Source organism: Platalea leucorodia (genome assembly GCF_965183815.1).
Source record: "Platalea leucorodia genome assembly, chromosome: 9".
In the NCBI taxonomy this organism is placed as follows: Eukaryota; Metazoa; Chordata; class Aves; order Pelecaniformes; family Threskiornithidae; genus Platalea; species Platalea leucorodia.
Window position 1 is genome coordinate 25,130,299 of NC_138831.1, and position 21,081 is coordinate 25,151,379.

At 51.1% G+C, this 21,081-nt stretch overlaps 1 protein-coding gene across 1 annotated transcript; it reads left to right on the top strand.

Annotated features, from left to right (window-relative positions):
* Positions 1-15,477: 15,477 nt before the first annotated feature.
* Positions 15,478-18,349, top strand: BARX1 (BARX homeobox 1; the record flags this gene model as incomplete). The annotated part of the gene is made up of 4 exons (XM_082321225.1): positions 15,478-15,682; positions 17,298-17,586; positions 17,734-17,818; positions 18,185-18,349. The coding sequence occupies 4 exons, from the start codon at positions 15,478-15,480 to the stop codon at positions 18,347-18,349; spliced, it is 744 nt and encodes a 247-aa protein (XP_082177351.1).
* Positions 18,350-21,081: the final 2,732 nt, after the last annotated feature.

The window sequence follows — 21,081 nt, forward strand, 5'->3', positions numbered from 1 at the left end:
GGTTGGACTGGTGTTTCTGACCTAGAGGTAACAAATACCAGATCCCCAGTGATGCTCAGTGAAAATACAGAATCATATCTGTACAAAATTTGATCAGTTTCTTAAACTCAACAGCTGCTAAGGCCCACTGTGCGCATTCTGAATCGGAATTCTCTCAGTGCCAGGAGGCACACAAGGCACGAACATCGTTCTTCCACTTCGATCGGTCTGCAGCTGCATGCTCTGGAGTCCCAAGGGCCACAGCGCAGTCTTCTGTTGGTTTTTTCCTCAAGACGTGACCGATCCAGTTCCATCTCCTCCTCCTCACTTCGTTACTGATTTTCTCCATCTCCGCCATTTTGGTTTTTTTTTTGAAAGTTGATGCTCGTCGTTTCTGCAACTTTTTTTTTTTTTTCCGGGAGGAGGTAGTTGGCCTCCTGCCCAACCCCCATGACTTGGAGGGCCAGTGGTTTTTCTGTCAGGGTGGCCTTCCCTTAGGCTGCGTTGGTTCGCGGCACCTTCTTCAATTTTATCCGGTGCACCGTCCAGAGAGGGATCCCCTATCCACCACCCAGGGGACGCGCCTTCTAGCCGTGCAGCCCCAGCCGAAGGTCTGAACATTAAGGCACTGAACAAAACCCAGAGACATCAGGATGAGTTAGACTTTGACAAAGAGAATTGCAGGTATTCATAGGAGTTTATCGGGATGCCTGCAGCTGGGTGTCCAGAGGGAAGGGGGCAGCTCTTGGTAGGTATTGAAATACTGCTAGAGAGCTGTATCACAAATTATCTAAGAAGCAGGGTTGTTCCAGCTACAGCTGCCTGGTAATTTGCATGATACATTTAGTTAGGATTTTCATTAAGTCCCATCCAAGTCCCTGAATAAATCCATCCCTAGAAGGGGAAATCAGATGTTTGTGGAGGGGGTAGTGAGCCAGAGTCTTCATCCCTCTTACATTGTTCACTGCGCAGGAACAGGAGTAAAAAATGACATAGTCTAGCTCAGTGCCATCAGTACTGTCATCAGATCTTAACGCTTGTCTCTTGTTCAGCTACACTGGTTTTCAGAAGGCCTTTCTACAAATAACAGTCAAATGTACATACCATAATTCTGCCTTTCTTGACATAATAGTGGAACAACATGGAGGGATTTTATGAGCTCTGTGCCACTTAAAAAAAACCAAACCAAACCAAACCAAAACAAAACAAAACAAAAACCTTTAGGTAAGGAGTCAGTTTGCTTCAAGCTCGTAGCATCTGCAGGGTGCTGCAAGAGTTTTTATGGCCCATCAGAGAACAAAGACTTGGAGCATACATTGTATGATAACCTCATTAACAGAGGATTAGATCATGCACGAATGCAGGGCATTCAGAAAGGTGTATTTGAAATATATCTTCACCATTTGAAGGGAAAATAAGTTACTTCAGTGCATTTATCAGAAATCATTGCAAAAGTGAACTATTCAGATTTTAAATCAAATTTGTTTTGGCTATGGTCTTGTCTACTGTCCATGAATATTTGTGCCAGTAAAAACAGATTTGGAAGCTGTGTGTTTAAGCAGAGTTTAAATTGACAAGCATGTGCATTCATGCTGGAATGACATGGACACTTGTTTCTTTGGAGATGTAAGCAACACAGTGTGATGGACCTGCTCTGTCACAACTAACCATTTTGCAAGTGGCTTTTCTGATTCCATGGAGTTATTTTGTTTTTAATAAAAAATAGGGTGCTTCAAAATTGTAATTGAACTCAAGGAAGCTGCATTTCATTCAGGGATATTATGGAAGCAATAAAAAGAGGTTTTAAAAAATCAGCAGTTTTCTGGAGATTATTTGCTCAGCTCTACTATTAATATTGTTTTGTTTGCCAGACTATGATCAAAAACATTTGGCAGTAAAGTGAGCCAGTAAAGTTGAGCTGTCATCTAAGTACATACAGAAAAACTGTTCTCTTGGCATGGAAAACAGACTGTTTACAGAAATAATAAACATGCCCTCTAAAATTATGTTCCTTCTCTCTAAAATCATGGAAGGTCACAAGACTTTGACCCTACAGAAGGAGCATAACACTTCATGAGACTTCTGTCAAAGCACATGATAAAAAATAAATACACTGTAATAAAGAAGTGTCAGTCTGATGACTCAAATGTGCCTTCCTAACGTATTCTGTCTCCTTTCTTTAAGATGTGGTATGCGTACTGCCACACAAAGGAAGCCCATCTGGAGGGGATATCAAATCAATCCGTTTTCTTGACGCATCAGTTGATGTAATTAACTTTTGTTTCATCTCCCAAGAAAACCTTGTAAACAATAAAACGTGTCAAAGTAAAATAGAATTTATTGAAAAGTGTAATTTGCAAAAGTCCTTATGGTGCTTCAGCTGCTGGATAGAGCCCCAGATGCTGAGTATCCATGAGGAAGAAGAGACTCATCCGGCCAAGACTTCTTGTTTTTTCTGAGCCCTGATGATAGATGAGCAAGCTCTGGGTAAGGGAGGGGTAGTGGCTAGCTACCTCAGCAGCTGTCTACAGCTGGAGGAGGAGTGTGCTCACCGCTATTGCCAACACACCTGGCAGGCAGTAGTTGCACCTTCTGTTAGCTCTTCAGGATTTCCAGGTTTACTCTTTATCTGGGTTCCTCCGTCCTCCCCCATGAAGCTGTTTGTTTAAATGCTGCTGCGTAAACTCCAGGCATGGGAGTGAGAAATATACTCATTCTAGAGAGCCTAAGTGAAACAACGCAGCTTCCCAGTGTCATTGGAGCATCTTCAGTGGGGACCCTCAGCCAACTGTTTCTGGTGCTCTTTGTTGCAGAGCAGTGACTGACAGCAAGGTTGTGGTTATACTGGCCATAAACTAAAATAGTTGCAGGTGTTGCTCTGCAAAACTTTGGGGCAGTCTAGCATCAGGTAGTATTTACATATGAGAACTGAGATGAGGGAACGACAAGACCTTTTCACTTGATAAATACTACTCTTCAGCTGCCTGCAAGTACAAATCTGTTTCTAAGCCTGATTGTACCATAATATCTCTGACTGGGGCCTGCTTGTCACAAAAGGCTGTTGCTGCTAAGGGAGAAAGATGATTACTCACAGAAGACAGTATTTGAGTTATAGGAGGACAGTTTATTTGAGTTACAGGCTGCACAACATGAGAATCTCCATTGACTACACAGGGAAGCAAGGAAAACCAGTGTTAATAGGTAAATCTTTGTTAATAGATCCCTTCTTTCCTCCCCTAATTACTTGCACAGCTATTTCTTCGTGTTCTTCCCAGCCACCTCTACTAGTGTTCACTCACATGCTGCCTGCTACTTACACAGACACAGCAAAGGGGCTTTGAACTCACCAGCTCAGGTACAGTAGCCATTGCTTTACTTACCTGTGGCAGCGTGGAGTTCAGCATGGACTGCAAATCCGGGAGAGGGGTGGGGTAAGCATTAAGCCTAGGCCTGCCTTGAGCTCCACGCTGTCACAAGTATATTGCTGTCTAATTGAGCTAGGTTATTAAAAAAACAATCAAGCTGCAGCTCCATTTTTGAGGGCAGTTCAGACTTGTAGTCAATGCTGCTGGGCTACCTGTGGATTTTATGGACAGACATTACTCAGTGTCATACAACCGTTCGTCTGTCCTCTAGCATCCCTGTAGTTCAGAGGAAGCAGAAGTGTTTCCCCACTGCCTTCCTCACCTACCATGGTCTTCCTCTCACATACAGCACAAAACCAGTCATATGATTCCTGTTTTGGAACTCCACCAGTATAGCTTGTACATGTGCAGAACATAAAAGATATTTAAATTTATAAAGCTTGAGCTCTCAGCTTGCTGAGGGTGAGTGTGCAAGTATTTGGCTTTGGGTCTGTCTCCCCCCCCTGCCCCACAAAATGGTTTAATCCAGAAAAAAAAAAGAAGGGGAAAAAAAAAATCTTCATTTGCTGGTAGTTTAGATTCTGTTTAGTTATAACTCACAACCCCAAAACATAAGAATTAAGTTTAAGACTTCATAAATTATACAACACACAGCACATACTGTTGTAATCTGTACTGCACATAATCTATATGAAGTATTAACACCAATGTCTAAACGAAATATAAAGTCACTATAGGCAATCTTAAACCTCAGCTGTACAGTTTTTCTGAACTATTTTGGCTATAGATGTGATTTTTCACCCCTCTACCCTCATATGGTATTAATTCAATTGTTTTATATGTTATACATGCATAAGAACTAGAAGGGATTTCCTTAAACAACAAACATTGAGGATAAAAAGGTTGGTGTTTATAAAAATGTCAAACTCAAAGACTCTTCCATAACTTGTTAGAGGATTGCTATCATTTAAGGCTCAATAGCCAGTCATTCAAGAAGTCCTCCAGAGAGAAAAGCTAATCCTGAGTTTCCACTCGTGAGTTACTACTCTGATCCCTCAGCAGCGCATGAGCAGCAAGCGTGCTGAAAGAAGACCAGAGAAATTTGGACATAGCCAAAAAGATCTGAAAAGGATGATTCAATTCTACAGCACGTAGCTCTTGATCACTCTCATGTTTGGTTTGTGCATAGAAGCTCAGTATGAAGCAACTCTGAGTACGCTGCAGTTGCCATTCATGCAATGGTCTGTTGCTGCAAGATGTTGAAAGATAAACCTCTGTTCTCTTCTGTAGGCAGGCTGGCAGGGTGGCAAATGAGTAATGATTCAAAGACATAGGGTTGTTGTACGTCTCTGCCGTTTATCTGCAGGTCTGAGACTGTGCTGGGAGGCAATGCTCAATCACAAGATAAGATGGGAGAGCTTTCAAAGTTGTTGGGTACAATCCCAGCAGTGATCGACCAGCTTCCTCCCTTGTAATCAAATAAAAAAGCAGCAGCCAGCATAGCTGGAGTGTATGGTGTGGGTCTAGGAGAAAGGAGGTTTATGTAGGAGCTTCAGAACAATGCAAGACTTGGGAAACTGCTGTCTCAGTTAAAAATGTGTTGTCTGGGAATGCCTGTTGTACAGAGATCTCAAAGAGCCTTCTGAGGCAGAATGTTTCAGTAGGAGTTAGGAGGACCAAAATTACTTGTCATGGTTGATGGGGGGGGGGGGGGGGGGGGGGGATTGGAAAGCCAATGCTGTGGTAATACTGTCTGGAGCTTCCCAGAGGTGAGGCAATGTGCAGTTCTTAGGTAAGAAAGAGGGAGCAGAAGCAGGGTCTGGCATGGGGTTGAGGAGATGCTCCCATGTACTTCTCTGCATCCTGTTTTCTGCATGGCTGAAACATCAGCTCTCAGCCTCAGAGAACACCGAGGTCTGTGGAGCCAAGCAGGAGTTTTGTTGCTGAGAAGGGTTGTGTGGGTACATACACGCTGTTTTGCAAAGGCTGTCGATGATCTGCAAGAGCCAATGTCTGAACTGTTGGATGTACAGATGTATTGGTATTGCCAGTTACATACAAAAACTTCTCGGAAAGAATGATTCTTATTATTTACTGTCATTGCTAAAATTGCAGCTTTTGTGTGTTCATGTTGCCATTCCTTGAAATATGTTAAGTAGAACTTTCCCTTTTTGAACAAAAATCTCGGGATATTAATGTCTTAATCAAAAAAAAAGCCTTTTGCTAGAACTTTGTCTGGGATGTGAAGGGTTATAATAAGCATGATTTGTGGCTGATTCTTCTGAGTAAGCTGAGGGCCTGATTCCATTATTAAAACTAATGGAAAGATTTGTGTTAATAGTGTTGTACTGTTGAATCTGTCTTTAATGTTAAAGTGTTTGCACTTTTTTCCTGTTTACTTTGGTATTCAGCACTATTGTATGAGTACAAGTGCCAGGCACTTGGGAGGCATTAGGCTGATCTGGCTCTCAGCGAGAAGTGCACCAAATCTGTAAAAACAGTGGTAGAAAGGGAAAAAAAATGGTCTGTCCCCACCTACCACTGCCCTGCTGTGTGGCTTTGGGGCCCAACCATCGCCTCCTGGCATTTCTGTGTTTGCCTTACTGGCAACATGGTGTTGCTTTAAGTTTGCTCTTCCATGAATCTCCCCCTGTTACACAGGCTAATATTTAGTAATTAAAGGCTAAGCTATTTCCTCTTTCTCTTTTTCTCTGTACTAATATATGAGCCGGAAGTGTGCCCAGGTGTCCAAGAAGGCCAATGGCATCCTGGCTTGTATCAGAAATAGTGTGGCCAGCAGGAAGAGGGCGACGATCGTCCCCCTGTACGTGGCACTGGTGAGGCCGCACCTCGAATACTGTGTTCGGTTTTGGGCCCCTCACTACAAGAAGGACCTTGAGGTGCTGGAGCGTGTCCAAAGAAGAGCAACGAAGCTGGTGAAGGGTCTTATGAGAACAAGTCTTATGAGGAGCGGCTGAGGGAACTGGGGTTGTTCAGCCTGGAGAAAAGGATGCCAAGGGGAGACCTTATCGCTCTCTACAACTACCTGAAAGGAGGTTGTAGCGAGGTGGGTGTCGGTGTCTTCTGCCAAGTAGCAAGCGGTAGGACAAGAGGAAATGGCCTGAAGTTGCACCAGGAGAGGTTTAGACTGAATATTAGGAAAAATTTCTTCACCGAAAGGGTTGTCAAGCATTGGAACAGGCTGCCCAGGGAAGTGCTGGAGTCCCCGTCCCTGGAGGTATTTCAAAGACGGGTAGATGTGGTGCTTAGGGACATGGTTTAGTTTAGTGGACTTGGCAGTGCTAGGCTAACGGTTGGTCTCGATGGTCTTAAAGGTCTTTTCCCACCTCAATAATTCTGTGATTCTAATATTCTTTCTATTCTACAGCTTCCTTTTGGGGATGTTTTAATTGCAATCTGAGTAATGGTTCTCAACTTGTGTTTAACATGAAAACAGTCAACCAGCGGCCAGACATCTCTCCCGCTCTCTCCAGCTCCCCGATTCCGCGGCTGTCGGGGCGAGGATGCGGTGGGAGCAGGGACACCCGAGCACATCGCACTGGAAGCCTCCTAAGAGTGGCGGAATTGCCCCCGTCGGTGGCCGGGCGGGGGCCCGGTGCAGGAGCCGGTGGTGCCGGCGGTCCCGGGGCGCGGCCGGTCCCGCTGCCGGCAGAGGGCACCCGCGGCCCGGCCATCGCCGCTCCCTCCGCGCCCGCCCTTCCCTGCGGGCTAAGCCGCCTCTCGCAGGCTTTACACTCGCCCTGAGCAGGTTTCAGAGAAAGCCGGCGAGGCTGGGCTGTGCAGAAGTGTGTGGTGGCTGCTCTACGGCGGGAGAGACTGAAGAGGAAGAGCGGGGAAGAGCCATTGAGTAAGGAAAGAAGGGTACAGAGCCACATTAAATCGATCCATGTGTAGTTCAGACAGATAACAGCGGGTTATTGGAATTTTGTATGAGAGTCCAAAAATTTGCAAGTGTCATAATACATGTATGGAAAGCAAAATTGTTTAAACTTCTTAAGCAGTCATGGCCATATATGGGTTTGAAATTCTGTTCCTGACAGAATAGAAATTTGCCATATCAGGTGTAAGAAATGCAGTGTAGGCAATGTAAAAAGCGGTTCTCATTTAGCCTGAAGTGGATAGCACATCTCCTTCTGGTGACTTCAGTGTAAGCAAGGTTTTCCCAAACAGGCAGAATTCAAATTACCTGCTGCAGCATCAGGGGCCTTAAATCCTTCTGGGAATCCCAGTCCACTTGTGCAAGGAGAATAAAAGACCTAAAACACGCTCCAGGTTTTGCCTGAGAAAGGCCTGTAGGGTCAGACTGGAAATCAGAAACCAAATTAAGGATGCGCAGGATCTTCATGCAGGTTGGCTTACAGCATCGAGGGGTGGTTTTGGCCAGGACACTTGTACTCTGGGGAGACAGGGAGCTCACTGCAGTAGGAAATGGCATGAAAAATACTCCATGAGCCCATGTACATGCACCTGCAAACCGGTGCTGCCGGCTTCCTGCCATCTCTTGTGAAAACCAAGTTCCCTTAAACACAGATCTCCCTCCCATTGAACCAGGTACACAACTGCCACCAGTGTCAGCTGGTTCAGAGCCAAACCTTGTTTTCAGTTTGGTTAAATTTAGCACATCGGCATGAGGCACCCAGGTTCTGTCATGGGCCAGGGCTCCCCACTTGGATGAAGATGAGGAGAGCGAGCCCTTGCCCGGTCGCCTGTGTCCCTCCCGCCTGTGGCCTGGGCACATTTAACCTCTATTAAATATTTTAACCTTGTCTACTGATTTATGAGCAAGACTCCTGCAACAAGTTATGTTTTTAAGGATCCACTGAATCTCAGTCAAGCTATGGAGATTAAAACAGATAAAGACTCTTAGGAATGTAAACAGCATACAGAAATCCTAATCCACATAGCACAATTTTATTCAAAAAATAAATTATTCTAGCTTGTGGTGGTAAATCATACTCAGTTTCTGAGTGTCTGATGTCTGGGAACCCATGTATCTTTAATTGCCTTCTGTTATTAACACTCCTCCTGGCAGGTAACACTTGCCCGATTTGCCTCAGTCCATAGGTGTTGATGTTTCCATGATGGCAGGTTTCAGCCACACCAGATCAGTTGGCCTGTCAGGTGGAATATCTGCAGCAGTCTGCATTGCAAAGGGAAACTTCTAAAAATAGAAGCCATTTAGGAGATTTCAGACACCTGGTTGTTCATTTATAGAACATTTTTTGTAAGTATTTTTGATTGGTGTGATTTTCTTTTTGGTGAGCCTGGGCTGCAGATCCTTCTCCTGTGCCAGGGCCATTAATTTCTATAGGACTGAGAAGAGATTCTGTTCCTAATCCCTATTGTAGGGGCACTTCAATGTTTTTGTACCCATATTTTGAAACAAGATACACATACAAATCAAAAGCGTGTTTAAGACATAAACTAACAGAAAGGAATCCTTCATCACTTAATTAATTTATATTGTTTGGCATTTAATGAAAGCTATTTTCTGGAACTGGCTCTCTAGTTTAGGGGGTTTTAACTAGCTGTAGTGGTGCTTGTGAGAGACTGGGAAGTCAGCTTTAATATGATTTTAATATGTATAAAACATCTTGTTATTTTTTAAATAAAATGTTTCAATTAACCATTATTGTATTAAATTACTTAAACATCTCCCTGCTGATCTATAAACCCAAACCATCCAGATCTGACATAGTATTTGAGAACTAGGAACCAAAACTGACTGGAGGTTAACCATAAAACTGAAGAATGTAGGGATTTAATTCTGTTTCTTCACTTCACTTTTAAAAACTGAAGGCCCCAGCTCTGCACAGATGTAGTCATTAACTTAATTTTATGAACTATAAACAGTCCTATTCCAGTCAGTCAACTGTGTACACAGTGAATAAGCTAAGCACACACTGAAGTGTTTACAGCACAGGGGCTAATGTGAGATCATTAAGGGCATCCTTAATTTTGCAACAGATGCAGGAGTTGCTTGAATTTCAGCTAATACAAAAGTGATAAGGGCAATTCATCGTTTCCTGTCTGAAGCATCTAGAAATGGATAGTACAGCCATAGGTGCTGTTTCAGATTGTGTGTAATTATTTACGGAACTAATGCACCTATGTTTAAATTATATATCTCTCATATACTTACATATCTCTCATATATAACTTACATATCTCTAATATACCTTTTTATATATCTTCTGTCATTTGCAAAACATGTTTGTTACCTGAAGTTTCACATGCGTGGCTCCACATCCGTAAATCTGGTTGTAGCTATGGTGTGCAAGATCAGTTTTGATGTGAAACCCTGGACTGAGGGATTTGTGCTGACCGCTGACTGGAATCCAAGGCCTGTGCACACCATCACACCCCTTTTTGGTAGCAGCTCTGGGTGGAGAAAGATGGTTATGTATGCTGTCAACAAGGGAGAGTATAATTGCACTCATCTGTTAGCTGGGACACTGTTTTTGGGGCTGCAGCCACCACGCTTTTGGCAGTGCTGGTGAAGGAGCCTCTGAACCTACAGATCTCTTCATAACTAGAAATCAGTTCACAGACGATAGGCTGTCACAAGAAATACTGTCCAGCCTGAAATCTAATCACGTTTGTGGCTAGTTACTGGTTTGTATTTCCAAACATTGCATCCCTTGTCTGTGAACTAGGGAAAAATTAAAACTAATAAATAAATAAATTTTTAAAATCCTATATGTAAAAAAAAAAGGGGGGGGGGGGCTTTCACAGTGTGTCTCACTCACTTGCTTGTGCTCTTTTGGTGTTCTGCAAAATAAAAGGATGCCAGGGAAAAGGTGTTACAGTCGAATGGATGGGTACAGGGTTGCACATGATGGAGGAGGGTAACGCTCAGGTGTGTGTTGTCCCCAGTGCTGGTGGTAGGGAGGGAGACTGCACGTATGGGGAGCTTCTGATGTTGTGGGCTATTCTTTTGGATATAAATTAAATGTATTCAGACAATAGCAGTTTTAGGGATGGTTTCCTTATGCTTGTAAAGCTCTGGAAGAAACGGGGGACACCTCGTTTGTGAGAGCTGTTGGAGTGCGTGTAGCAGGGAGGACAGGTGATGTACCTCGCATGGCAGGCAAATACAGGGGCTGGGGCGCAGTTCCCCACAGCCCTTGCTCAAACGTAATTGCATCCCCTAAACGTGACTTTCAAAGATAATTAAACAGTCAAACTGTCTGATGAGGCCAGGTGTTTGCAGAAGATCTTTTTGAGAGGGATACGTGTTTAAATGCTGATGAAGCTTTACTCAGCCATTAAACATAATGTATTACTCAGGACTGAGCTATTCCCTCAGCCCTAATGCTCCTTCCCAATTAGCCTGTGATGTCACGTTTTCCACTCTCTCCGTACCACTTTGTGGATTTCCTGGATATTAAGTGCCATGAGAAGTGAGCGAGTCGGAGATTGCTGTGACTAATTCACCTCCTCGGACACCCTGCAGCCGTGGGAAGGGCAGGGGCTGCGGGGATGATGTTCCCGCAATGGCATGAGGGTCACCCCCACTTTCCCGGGTACCCCCCAGCCGGGGCGGGGGGGGCTCCGGGGACCGGCCCTCCCCGGCTGCCGCTGCCTGCGGCGGCCCTGGGCTTCGCCCCGGCGGTGGGCACCGCGGGGTGGGGATGGGGGCATCTTCTTAGATTTTTTTTAAAGGTGATGTTAGGAAAACAGAGAACTCCCCGGGTTTAAAATGCACCGAGAGCTTTGATACAAAAAACACTCATTAATTCATCTAAACGTCGGTGCAGGGCGGGGTGCGCGGTTTGGGGGAGCAGCGCTGCGGGGCGGCACCACCAGCCCCACCCCGCCCGCCTCGGCCAGCGGGGACCCTCCTGCTCCTGGGCAAGCCCAGAATTCGATTTGGGAGCTCTTAGCTACGCTCTGTCCGTGCAAAGAGCCCGACGGAGGTCCCGAGCCTTAGCCGGGAGCGGTGCCCCGTTTAACTGCAGTGCTTTGGTTTTTGATCGCACCAGCGTGGGGTTCGTTTGCTGCCCTTTTTATGTCAAAATGTTTTCCCGCTTGGGGTGTTTCCTGCAGGATCCAGGAGGCAAAGAGTTTAAATTTGATTATTTTTCGCGTTGCAGTTTTTCGAGTTGGGAGAATATCGTGAGAACTTAACTGAGGGGCCGGGGATGTGCAAAATTCGGCAAAACGCTTTTTCCCGTCAAAACGGTGATTAATCAGAGAAACAAAAGTACTCCTACCCCAGTGGAGAATTTTAAATCACAGGGTGAACTTGTTTCCTTCGTCATAGCAAAATTCGTACTCGTTGAACTCTCATCCTTTTCTGACTCGCCGACCAAAATACAGACATCTATCAAGATATCTGAAGTGTAAAAATAAGCAAAAAAAAAAGCCTTTAAAAATGCGTTCCACTTTTGTATAAAATTAAGATTAGAACAGCCTCTGAATGGGATAGATGTATTGGCAGTTTCTGAAACTAGTTACATACATTTGTATAAAATTATTTTAAAATAGGTATCTCTAGAAATAGTCTATGTTTCTAACAGTTATGTAAAGTCTGTCCCTGGTGCAAGCAAAAAAAACCCCACTCATTAAACGAGGAGCATTTTTGCAGAGAAAGGTGATTCCTTTCTTGTAGCTGAGAAAAAAAGTGTATCAAATCTGGGGCCTGCAGCTTGTTCATCCAGTTCCTCCCTAAAGCCCCAAGTATTTTGCAGAATTTCCACTCTAAGATGATGCTATTTACCAAAGAGCGGTTGGGTGAGTTGCTCAGGATTGTATCTACCGAACAGATTGACGCAAAATAAGAGTGTGGATTTAGATGCGCTGTTAAAAGCCAGTCAGTTTCAGGCATTGTAAGAGTCACAATTTTAAAAAAATATTGACTGATGTACTTTTAGCTATAGGATTTGCTTTGCAACGATTTTGGATTGTTGACTGTGAGTGCAGCCAGATGGTGAAGCTCATCCTTCCTTTCTTACAGTGCAGCATCAAAATCTTACAATAGGGAGTGTTTTGCGTAAACGTTATTTTTTTTTTTACGAACTGGGGGGCGGTAGGCCTGCTCCCAGGGTGGTTTTCTGATGTGCGATCCTCAGGCCGGCCGTGCCTGCCTGGCTGCGGCTGCTCACATCATCAGATGTTTCACAAGGTATATAAAACCTTAAATTATCAAAGGTAATTCCGTATGCTGGGAAATGACACCAGTTCTGCACTGCACTGAACCTAACCTGCTCAGAGATAGGGATAGTGGGGCTAAGTATTTTCAATTATTCATGCGGTTTGTTTTATTTTGAAGGAAAAAAAAAAAAAAAAAAGTCAAGGTGTGTGCTTTGAGGGGGGGAGTTGAGAATTTATTTTATGCGTGCTGTTTGTTTATGAGTGTGCTGGTCTCAGAGGTGAGGTTGTTTAAACAATGTGGATTTTTCTGCTCGCTTGAATGTGACCCAAATTCTTCTCACTTTACTCATAATAATTCTTCTTGTTATTTATTACAATAGCTCCAAAGGCCTCTTTTGCCTCGGCCGTTAGAAATCAGTACCTTGGCATGAAAATACCTTGTGATCTAAATAGAGAAGATGGACAAAAGATGGGCGGACAAAAAGCCATGTAAAGAAACAGGAAGGGGGTTTTATTCTGATTTTTGGGGCGCTGTTAACCTCGGTTAGGGCTCCCCGGAGCCCTGGGCAGGTGTGCACAAGGAGCTGCTGCCCAAGAGATTTCCAGGAGGGAATGGGGTGGAGGCGCCCGGCTCGGTCCCGGGGCCACGCAGCATCGCGGGTGGGCTCAGCGCTGCCGGTCCTGCCGCTGCCCCACGGCCGTGTCCGCAGGGACCGGGAGGGGACCGCTGGCACCTGAGTACGGCCACCTTGTTCCGTTTCACTAACTCGTTGGCGGTCCAAACGCGAAGGGTGATGTCTGAATAAATAACAGCCCTCCAACAGAAGTCAGGACAGCGGGAGGAGCGGGGAGGGCTAATGAGGTGTTTTTCAGCTCGTTGCTGTTTCACAGAGCAAGAGGAATAATTTTAAGCTGAAGAAACGTGGAGAAAACAGAAAAGTCCGTGCGGAACTGCTCCGTACAAGTGGCAGTAAACATATGGAGCAGGTTATCTGGGAAGGCAGTGGAAGTATAGAACATAAATTAATTAAAGAAACACCCCGGTTTTGTCGAACGCAATGGTTGAGCAGTACGGTGAAACGACAGGACAGTAGGATTTAAATAACGCCTACCACGAGCGAGCAGCTCGGCCTCGTGTCCGCGGTAGTTCCTTAAACGCCTCCACCTACCCCTTCCGTCACGATTTAATTAAAAATACCGGCCCGGGCGCCCCGATACTGCCAGGGTGCCAGCAGCCAGGACCTGTGCATCTTCCGCCGGCTGCGAAGGCCACCCCGAGGTTTCTCGCTGCCTTTGCGGGTCCCCCCACGCGTGTTGCCGGACGGACACGGCGGCGCGGAGCCCGGCTAGAAGCGCCGGAGCTGGGACAGCTCCCGCCGCGGCTCCGCAGCCTCCGCGGCCCCCGGCCAGCCCCAGGAAAATGTGCCAAAATCCCTTTTTTTGGTCAAAAACCATCAAGACAGAGGCTGAGCTCCCCTTCCCCCGGGGCTGAGTCCGACGCTCGTCCCTCTGCGTGAGCCAGCTCCGTCGCAGAGGCAGCGGCTGGGCTGAGTCCGTGGGATACCTCACGTGGAAATCATCAACTCGCCGTCCCGCGTGTCCAGTGCGGCTCCCACCGTGCGGAGGGGGCCGACCCCAGCCAAAAACCATCCCACGGCCGTTGTCTGCCGCGGGCACCCCGCCGAAATCATCCCCCCTCTAATCCGTCGGTACCTACATTTTCTGCTGGGGATTATGAGCGTTGGGACTCTCGCACGTAAACCTTGCACGAAATACGTCAGTAATGAATAGGAATGACTCATTAATTATCTGCTGCCTTGCGTGACACGGGCTAAAGGGGAATTAAACGAATCCCGTTGTACCGAGGAAAAATATTCATGAAAGGGCTTTAAAAGTCGAGGGAAACTGTCCGCTTCGTGCTGTTTTGTTTCGTTCCCTGACCAGCTCCTTCTGGTTGCTTACAGCGATTTGGGGCATCGGGCCGGGCCCCCTCGACCGGCAGCCCCGAGCCCAGACCGGCAGTGCGGCCCCCGCCTCCCGCCTCCCCGTTTCCCCCCGGCCACCCCACCCGGGCCGCCCCGAGGGCTCCCAGCAGCCGGCGGTGCCGCGGCCCTTCCCCGCCCAGGGGCGACGTGCGGGTCCGCAGCTGGGACCACGGGGCTGGTCCCCCCGAGGGGAGCCGGCCCCGGGGGCGGGAAGGCCGGGCAGGTGGCGGGGCGGTCCCCGCGGGTGGCTCCGTCTGTCCCCCACTCCAGCCGGGCGCTCCCCGGAGCTGTGGTTCCCCTGCCAGCCCCGGGGATGGGAACGGGGACAGGGATGGGGATGGGCACGGGGACGGGGCTGGGGCTGGGGACGGGAACGGGGCTGGGGACGGGGTTGGGTCTAGGGCTGGGGACGGGAATGGGGATGGGGATGGGGACGGGGATGGGGATGGGGACGGGGATGGGGATGGGGACGGGAATGGGGATGGGGATGGGGACGGGGTTGGGGACGGGGCCGTGTCTGGGGATGGGGCCGGGGCTGCGCTCCGAAGATGCCAGCGCTTGTTTGGGTGTCTGCTCTCCCTCAGCAGGCAGAAAGGCTAATTTGCTTTATATGGCAGGGGATCAAATGCTCTGCTGTAACCTCTCGCTTCCAGGTACTCGCCCGCCCCGGCCCCTTCCTTCCTCCGCAGCCCCTCCCGCGCCCTCCCCCGCAGCGCTGACAGCCCCGCCGGGCTCGGCGCTATAATAGGCCGCTGCCCGCCGTCCTGAGGCGGAGAGAGGCTCCCCGGTGCCGCGCCCCGTGTGCATGCGGCGCTGACGGCTCCGGCCCGCCGCGCTCCTCAGGCCGGTCCCGGGCCACTGGCGCTGGGGGGGCCGCGCCGGGCCCGGCCCGCAGGGGCAGGGGCAGGGTAAGGGGCGGCGGGGCGATGGGCAGAGCCCCCCCGGGACGCCCCGCTGCCCGGCTGCCAGCAGCGCCGGCCGGGAGGCTGCGCTAGGGCGGCCCGGCGCCCCCCCTGCGGGCGGCGGCGAGGATGCAGCACCCGCTGGAGCTGGGGGCCGGGCACTACTTCCCGGCCGAAGCCTTCCCCGACCACCGCTCGCACCGTTACCGCAGCTTTATGATCGAGGAGATCCTCACCGACCCCCCGGAGGCCAAGGGGGCCGCGCCGGCCGGGGAGCTGCTCAAGTTCGGGGTGCAGGCGCTGCTCTCCGCCCGGCCCTACCACAACCACCTCGGTACGTCCCGGGAGGGGAACACGGGGGACCCCCCGAGCCCCGAAGGCTCCCGCGGCTCGGGGGGGAGCGGGGCGGCGAGGCGGGGAGGCATCTCCCGCTGATGCACCCGAGCGCGTTGTAGAGCCGATCCCCTTGAAGAAAACCTCGTGAATTTTACCTGAAAAATAGCAGCCGGGCTCTGCCGGCCGTGAGCATCCCCTCGCTGTGCCGCGGGAGGCTCCCAGCCTGGAGCCTGGCGAATATTTTGGGCCTAAAATGAAGAAAGCGGCTTTAGGGCTCCGACGCCGCTTGCACAGAACGGCCATTGAATTGCACGGGGAGATCGTTGTTGTTGGTAGTTTTTTTTCGTGTTTTTGGATGAGGTGTGGATTGCTGGAGCCTACGCAGTAGGGTATATATCTGTACGGCTGCAAGAGGCGGCACGGTGCTCTGCGGACACGGATTAAGCTGGAAACCCTACATATACATATTATATGTATTATTTTATATTTATTTAACGAGAGACCCAGCTCTATCCAGTCTGATACAGTATTTAGGACAAATGCAGTGTATTCACGACATAGTTTTGTGGGTTTTTCTAACGCCAGTATTTAATGTATTTTAAACGCCAGCGTTTAATGTGATTGCGAAAGCTTTCATTTCCCAAGCCATCTTAGTCTGCGGAGACGTCGCTGTTTATCCGTAGAAACGAATGGAACAGGAGGATCCCAATTTCTTGTTTTCCTTTTAAAAGAGAAAGAGGAAAGCGCCAAATCCCACATCAAGGGAGCAACATATATATTGGAATCTCTGGAAATTAGTATTATTTTCAAGATGCATAGAACTATTTGAAATAGTGGACCAGAAAAAGGCTCTTTATAGCCCTGGCGGCACATCTCCCGCCGGGTTCAGCGGGAGCAGGATCAGGCCCTGGAAGGGAGTGAGATATGTATTCGCTTCAAAAACACAATTTCAGCTTAGGCCGAGGAGGGGGAGCCCGCAGAGGCCCCCCTAAAAGTCCGTTTCTCGCCACCGGCCTTGCTCCGGAGCCCCCCTGGCCCCGCACGGCCAGAGCAGAGCCCTGGATGTTGCCGGGTTTTGGGACCAGCGCTGGTAAAATCGGGGACTACGGTTCACTGCGGGGACTGCGGAGAGGGATATAAATTGTTTCCTGGTGGAAAATGTCCTGAAAACTGGTCGGGGGGGAAACCCGGGACGGTGCCCAGACCCCCGCCGCCCGCCGGGGCGCAGCCGGCTGCAGCAGGCCCGGCTGCTGTTGGGTGGCACTGGAGGGGAACGCTTTTCGTTTGATTTAAACTTATTTCCACTTGTAAACCCCGCAAGTCATTCCGTAATTAGCAACTGCTCGTTGAAGTGTAAAATGTGACCCTGTACCGCGGAGGCGGCGGAGCCGGGGGGACCCGGGCAGGGCCGGCCCCGACCCCCGCCCCGGGGATGCCCGCACCCCGAGGGGCTCCGCTCCGCCTCGCTGCGTCGTTGCCGAGAAAGGAGGAGAAGGGCCGGGGGTTTCTTGCAGGGTCTGATCCCCGGGGAAACCGAGGCACCCTGCAGCCCCGGGGGTCCCCGGGGGCCGGGCCCGGCGCTGCCCGGCGCTGACGGCCCCTCTCTCCCGCAGCGGTGCTGAAGGCGGAGCCGGCCGCCGTGTTTAAGTTCCCGCTGGCTCCCCTGGGCTGCTCCGGGCTGGGCTCGGCGCTGCTGGCCGCCGGCTCGGGGCTGCAGAGCGGCTCCGCCTCGCCCCATCTCCCGCTGGAGCTGCACCTCCGCGGCAAGCTGGAGCCGGGCCCCCCGGAGCCGGGCAGCAAGGCCAAGAAGGGGCGCCGCAGCCGCACCGTCTTCACTGAACTGCAGCTCATGGGGCTGGAGAAGCGCTTCGAGAAGCAGAAATACCTCTCCACGCCCGACAGGTAGGCGATGACGGACTCTCCAGGCCGGGGACGGGATGGGACGGGACGGGATGGGATGGGATGGGGGTTCATTTTTCCTCCAAAAGGAGCAAAGCTGCCAGCCGAGACGAAAGCTACCGGGGCTCACCGCCTCTTTCTCGCCCGCAGAATAGACCTGGCCGAATCGCTGGGGCTCAGCCAGCTCCAGGTGAAAACCTGGTACCAGAACAGGCGGATGAAATGGAAGAAAATAGTAAGTGCCCGAGTCCGACCCTTCTGCGCATCGCACCGTACTGGGTCTGCGCCCTGCCGGGGTACCGACCGCTGCCCCGCAGGCTCGTCCTTCTGCATGCCGGCCCTGGCCAAAAAATAATAATAATAATTAAAAAAAAAATACATGTGCCCTCGGTCTTTAAGGCCAGCATCGCCTGGGCCCCCGCCGGACCCCCGCGTCCCGAGAAGCTCGGCCCCACGGGTGCGGAGGGCGATGGGCGCGGGTCGGGAGGAGACTCCGCGGTGCCGAAGTCCGGGGGTAGAGGGAGGTTCCTCCCGCCCCGTGCTCAGGGCAGCACGGTTTTAGCGGGGTGCCCCCTTCCTCTGCCCCCTTCCCGCCTCGCAGGTGTTGCAGGGGGGCGGCCTGGAGTCCCCCACCAAGCCCAAGGGCCGCCCCAAGAAGAACTCCATTCCCAGCAGCGAGCAGCTCTCGGAACAGGAGCGAGCCCGGGACGCCGAGAAGCCCCCCGAGAGCCTGGGCTCGCCAGCCGAGGTCGGTCAGGAGGAGTGAGGCTGCCCGCCCGGCCCCGCCGCCCCCGGCCCTGGCCGCCCCTTTGGGGCGCTGCCCGCCGAGCCCGCCGCCGGCCCCGCACCTCCCCGCGGCGGCCCGGGGGGAAGAGGACGGGGAACAGCACGGTTAGTGGTTACGGTCGTCTTCGGTCTCCGGTGAATTGGGCGTTTTGCTGGGTCGCGTCCCCGTCTCCCGTCTCCCCCCCCCCCACCCCCGCCGCGCCCAGCCGCTCCACTCCGCGCCCGCGGAGCGCTGCGCCACGGCCGCCTGTCCTGTGCGACGGCCCGGAGGGGCTGGGAGGACACTGGATCCCACCTTTCACATCTGCTCGCTGTCTAAAACCCTGTGGTGCCCCTAGTTATTCGGAAACTGCATTTTATGATCAGTTTTATTAATGCGAAGATATTTACTTTATTTCAATAAAGTATTTTATGAACTATTGCTCTGAGTAATGTAATGCCTTTTAATGATTCTCTCCCCCCCCACCCCCGCGGAGGCAGATTAGAGATTCAAATCCAAGTTCTCAGGCAGATCCACCGAGACAGACCAAAGCGCCGTGCTGTCCCGGCCGTTACCGGCGCGGATTCTCCCGACGCTTTCCCTGACGGCTCGGCCTGGCCGGGAGAGGCAAGACCGGGAGTCTTTGCTGGGGCAAATTTGGATGCTTTCGCGTTTGAAAGATGCGCTAATTGCTGTCAAATAAGTTAATTAGATTCCGCACTGCGCATCCTAAATGATGCTTTTTTTAAAAGGCGGTCTGGGCAGAGCGTAGCAGCAGGTCTGACTGACAGCACACGACGGCGAGCGGCCCGAGCAAATAAATTCCTATGCACAGCATCGCCGAGCCCGTAACCTCCCCCGCCGGGCGCCGGCCGGATCGGGCCCCCGGGGCTCTTTGTGAATTGCTGCGACGTAGCGCGAAATCGTGGCGCTTTGCTTTTTTCCTTCCTTCTTTTTGTTGTTTGTTTTCCCAGAGTCCCTGCTGTATTTTTTTCCATCGAGATATCAAATTATAGAGCATCTTACCGAGACATGCAATTACCACCGTCCTGCTAAAAAAACAGAAGCACCGCAGAAAGCGGCGAGCGGCGGAAGGGGAGCGGGGAGCGGGGCCGCGTTGCTTGCGCGGCCCTGCGCGGCGGGGCAGCCCTGGGCAGGGCCGGGGCTGAGCCCCGGCTGCGGGGGCGCTAATTAGGCGGGCCTCCCAATTAAAGGTGGTAATTAGTGGTGGCGAGGGAGCGTGTCTACCCCTAGCCTGACACAGGCGAGGGAAGGCGGCCGGCTCTCGGTAACGGCTCCATGCCTCGTTCGCGGCACGAAGGCAGTGTCCCGGCGGGGAAGGAGTAGCGCTGACCGCATTTACGGGCTTTAATTAAAATTAATCCCGAGCCTCCCCGCTCCGAGCCTGCCGCCGGTGGAGCCCTCGGCGGGTGACGAGGTAAATCTGCGCTGAAGCCACCTCCGTTTCTGAGTCGGTTGTTCCCAGTTTTCTTCGTTTTGCCACACTCCGAGGGGTCCGGAGCCGCTGCAGCGGGGTGAGGAGGTGAGCGGAGGGCCCGCGGCGTCCCCGGGGGAGTCGTCCTCTATCTCAGGTTTAATAAACTCCCGGGATGAGCGATAGAGGCACAGGATACGGCCATCGCTGAGTAAACAGGAAGCAAGCTCATATTCTTACACTAAAATGTCATGTATATTTAAACAAACAATTGGATTGAAATGTTTTATTTAACCTGCGGATAAGGATTAACGTAGGGAAGGGGGAAGGCAGCGGTGTCGCGAGTGAAGGGGCCGGGCAGGGCCCGGGTGGGCTGCGGGGTCCCTGGGTGCGGGCAGGGCACGGCGGGTGTTGGAATTCGTCACTTCTTTATTTCATCTTCTGGCTATTGGTTCTGGTTAGGTTACAGGCTAACGACATCAGTGTACGTGAAAACAGCATCCGCTTTTAATTAAAGGTAGATTCGCTGGCATATTAACCTAAATGAACAGAATGATAAGCTGTGTCCATCACCAATGTTAAAGAGATTTGGAAATAGCTACGCTTCAGTTATTACTATGGCGCTTACGATAAAATGTGAATATTTTCTTTTCACATTTGAGTAAGTAAGTGGTGGACAAGTGATTATTTTTCACAGACCATAATTAAATATGGAAAGTTATTTTATTGTATTTTTCTCTTCTAGACAGCGAGAGAGAAAAGCAGGAGGGATTTCGGCGGGCTCGGGGAGCCCATTTTCTGCCGAGCCGGGGCCGAGCGGTGAGACCTGGCCTTGCCCGGGGCGCTGGGGCTGGTCCCGGTCCGGCCGGGCTGAACGCAGGGCCCATCCCCGGGCTGCCCCCGCTGGCCCCCCGCACCTGGCACCGGATCGCCCGGTTCCCGACAGCGCCGGGCTGGCGGAGGCGCCCCAGGCAGCGCAGGCTGCGCACCCGCGCAGGGGCATCTCTCCGGGGATCGTGCCTCGGCCTCTTCGCCTTTCTCCGCAGGATCCAGAGGAATTTTTGTTTTTTTTTCTTTGCTGGCCCACGGCAGGGAAAGCTCCGACGGGCGCTCGGCGGAGCCTCCCCTCGCTTCTTAGCAGATGCCCGAGAGCCACCTCCTGCGTGGGATCCGGAGTCTCCCTGGGCTCTCCCTCCAGCCCCGTTCCTGCCGTCTGCCGCTCGGCGTTCCCTGCAGCAGAACACAGCCAGGTGGGAGAGGACCGGCCCCCAGCAGAGCGGGAGGCCGGGCTGCGAGC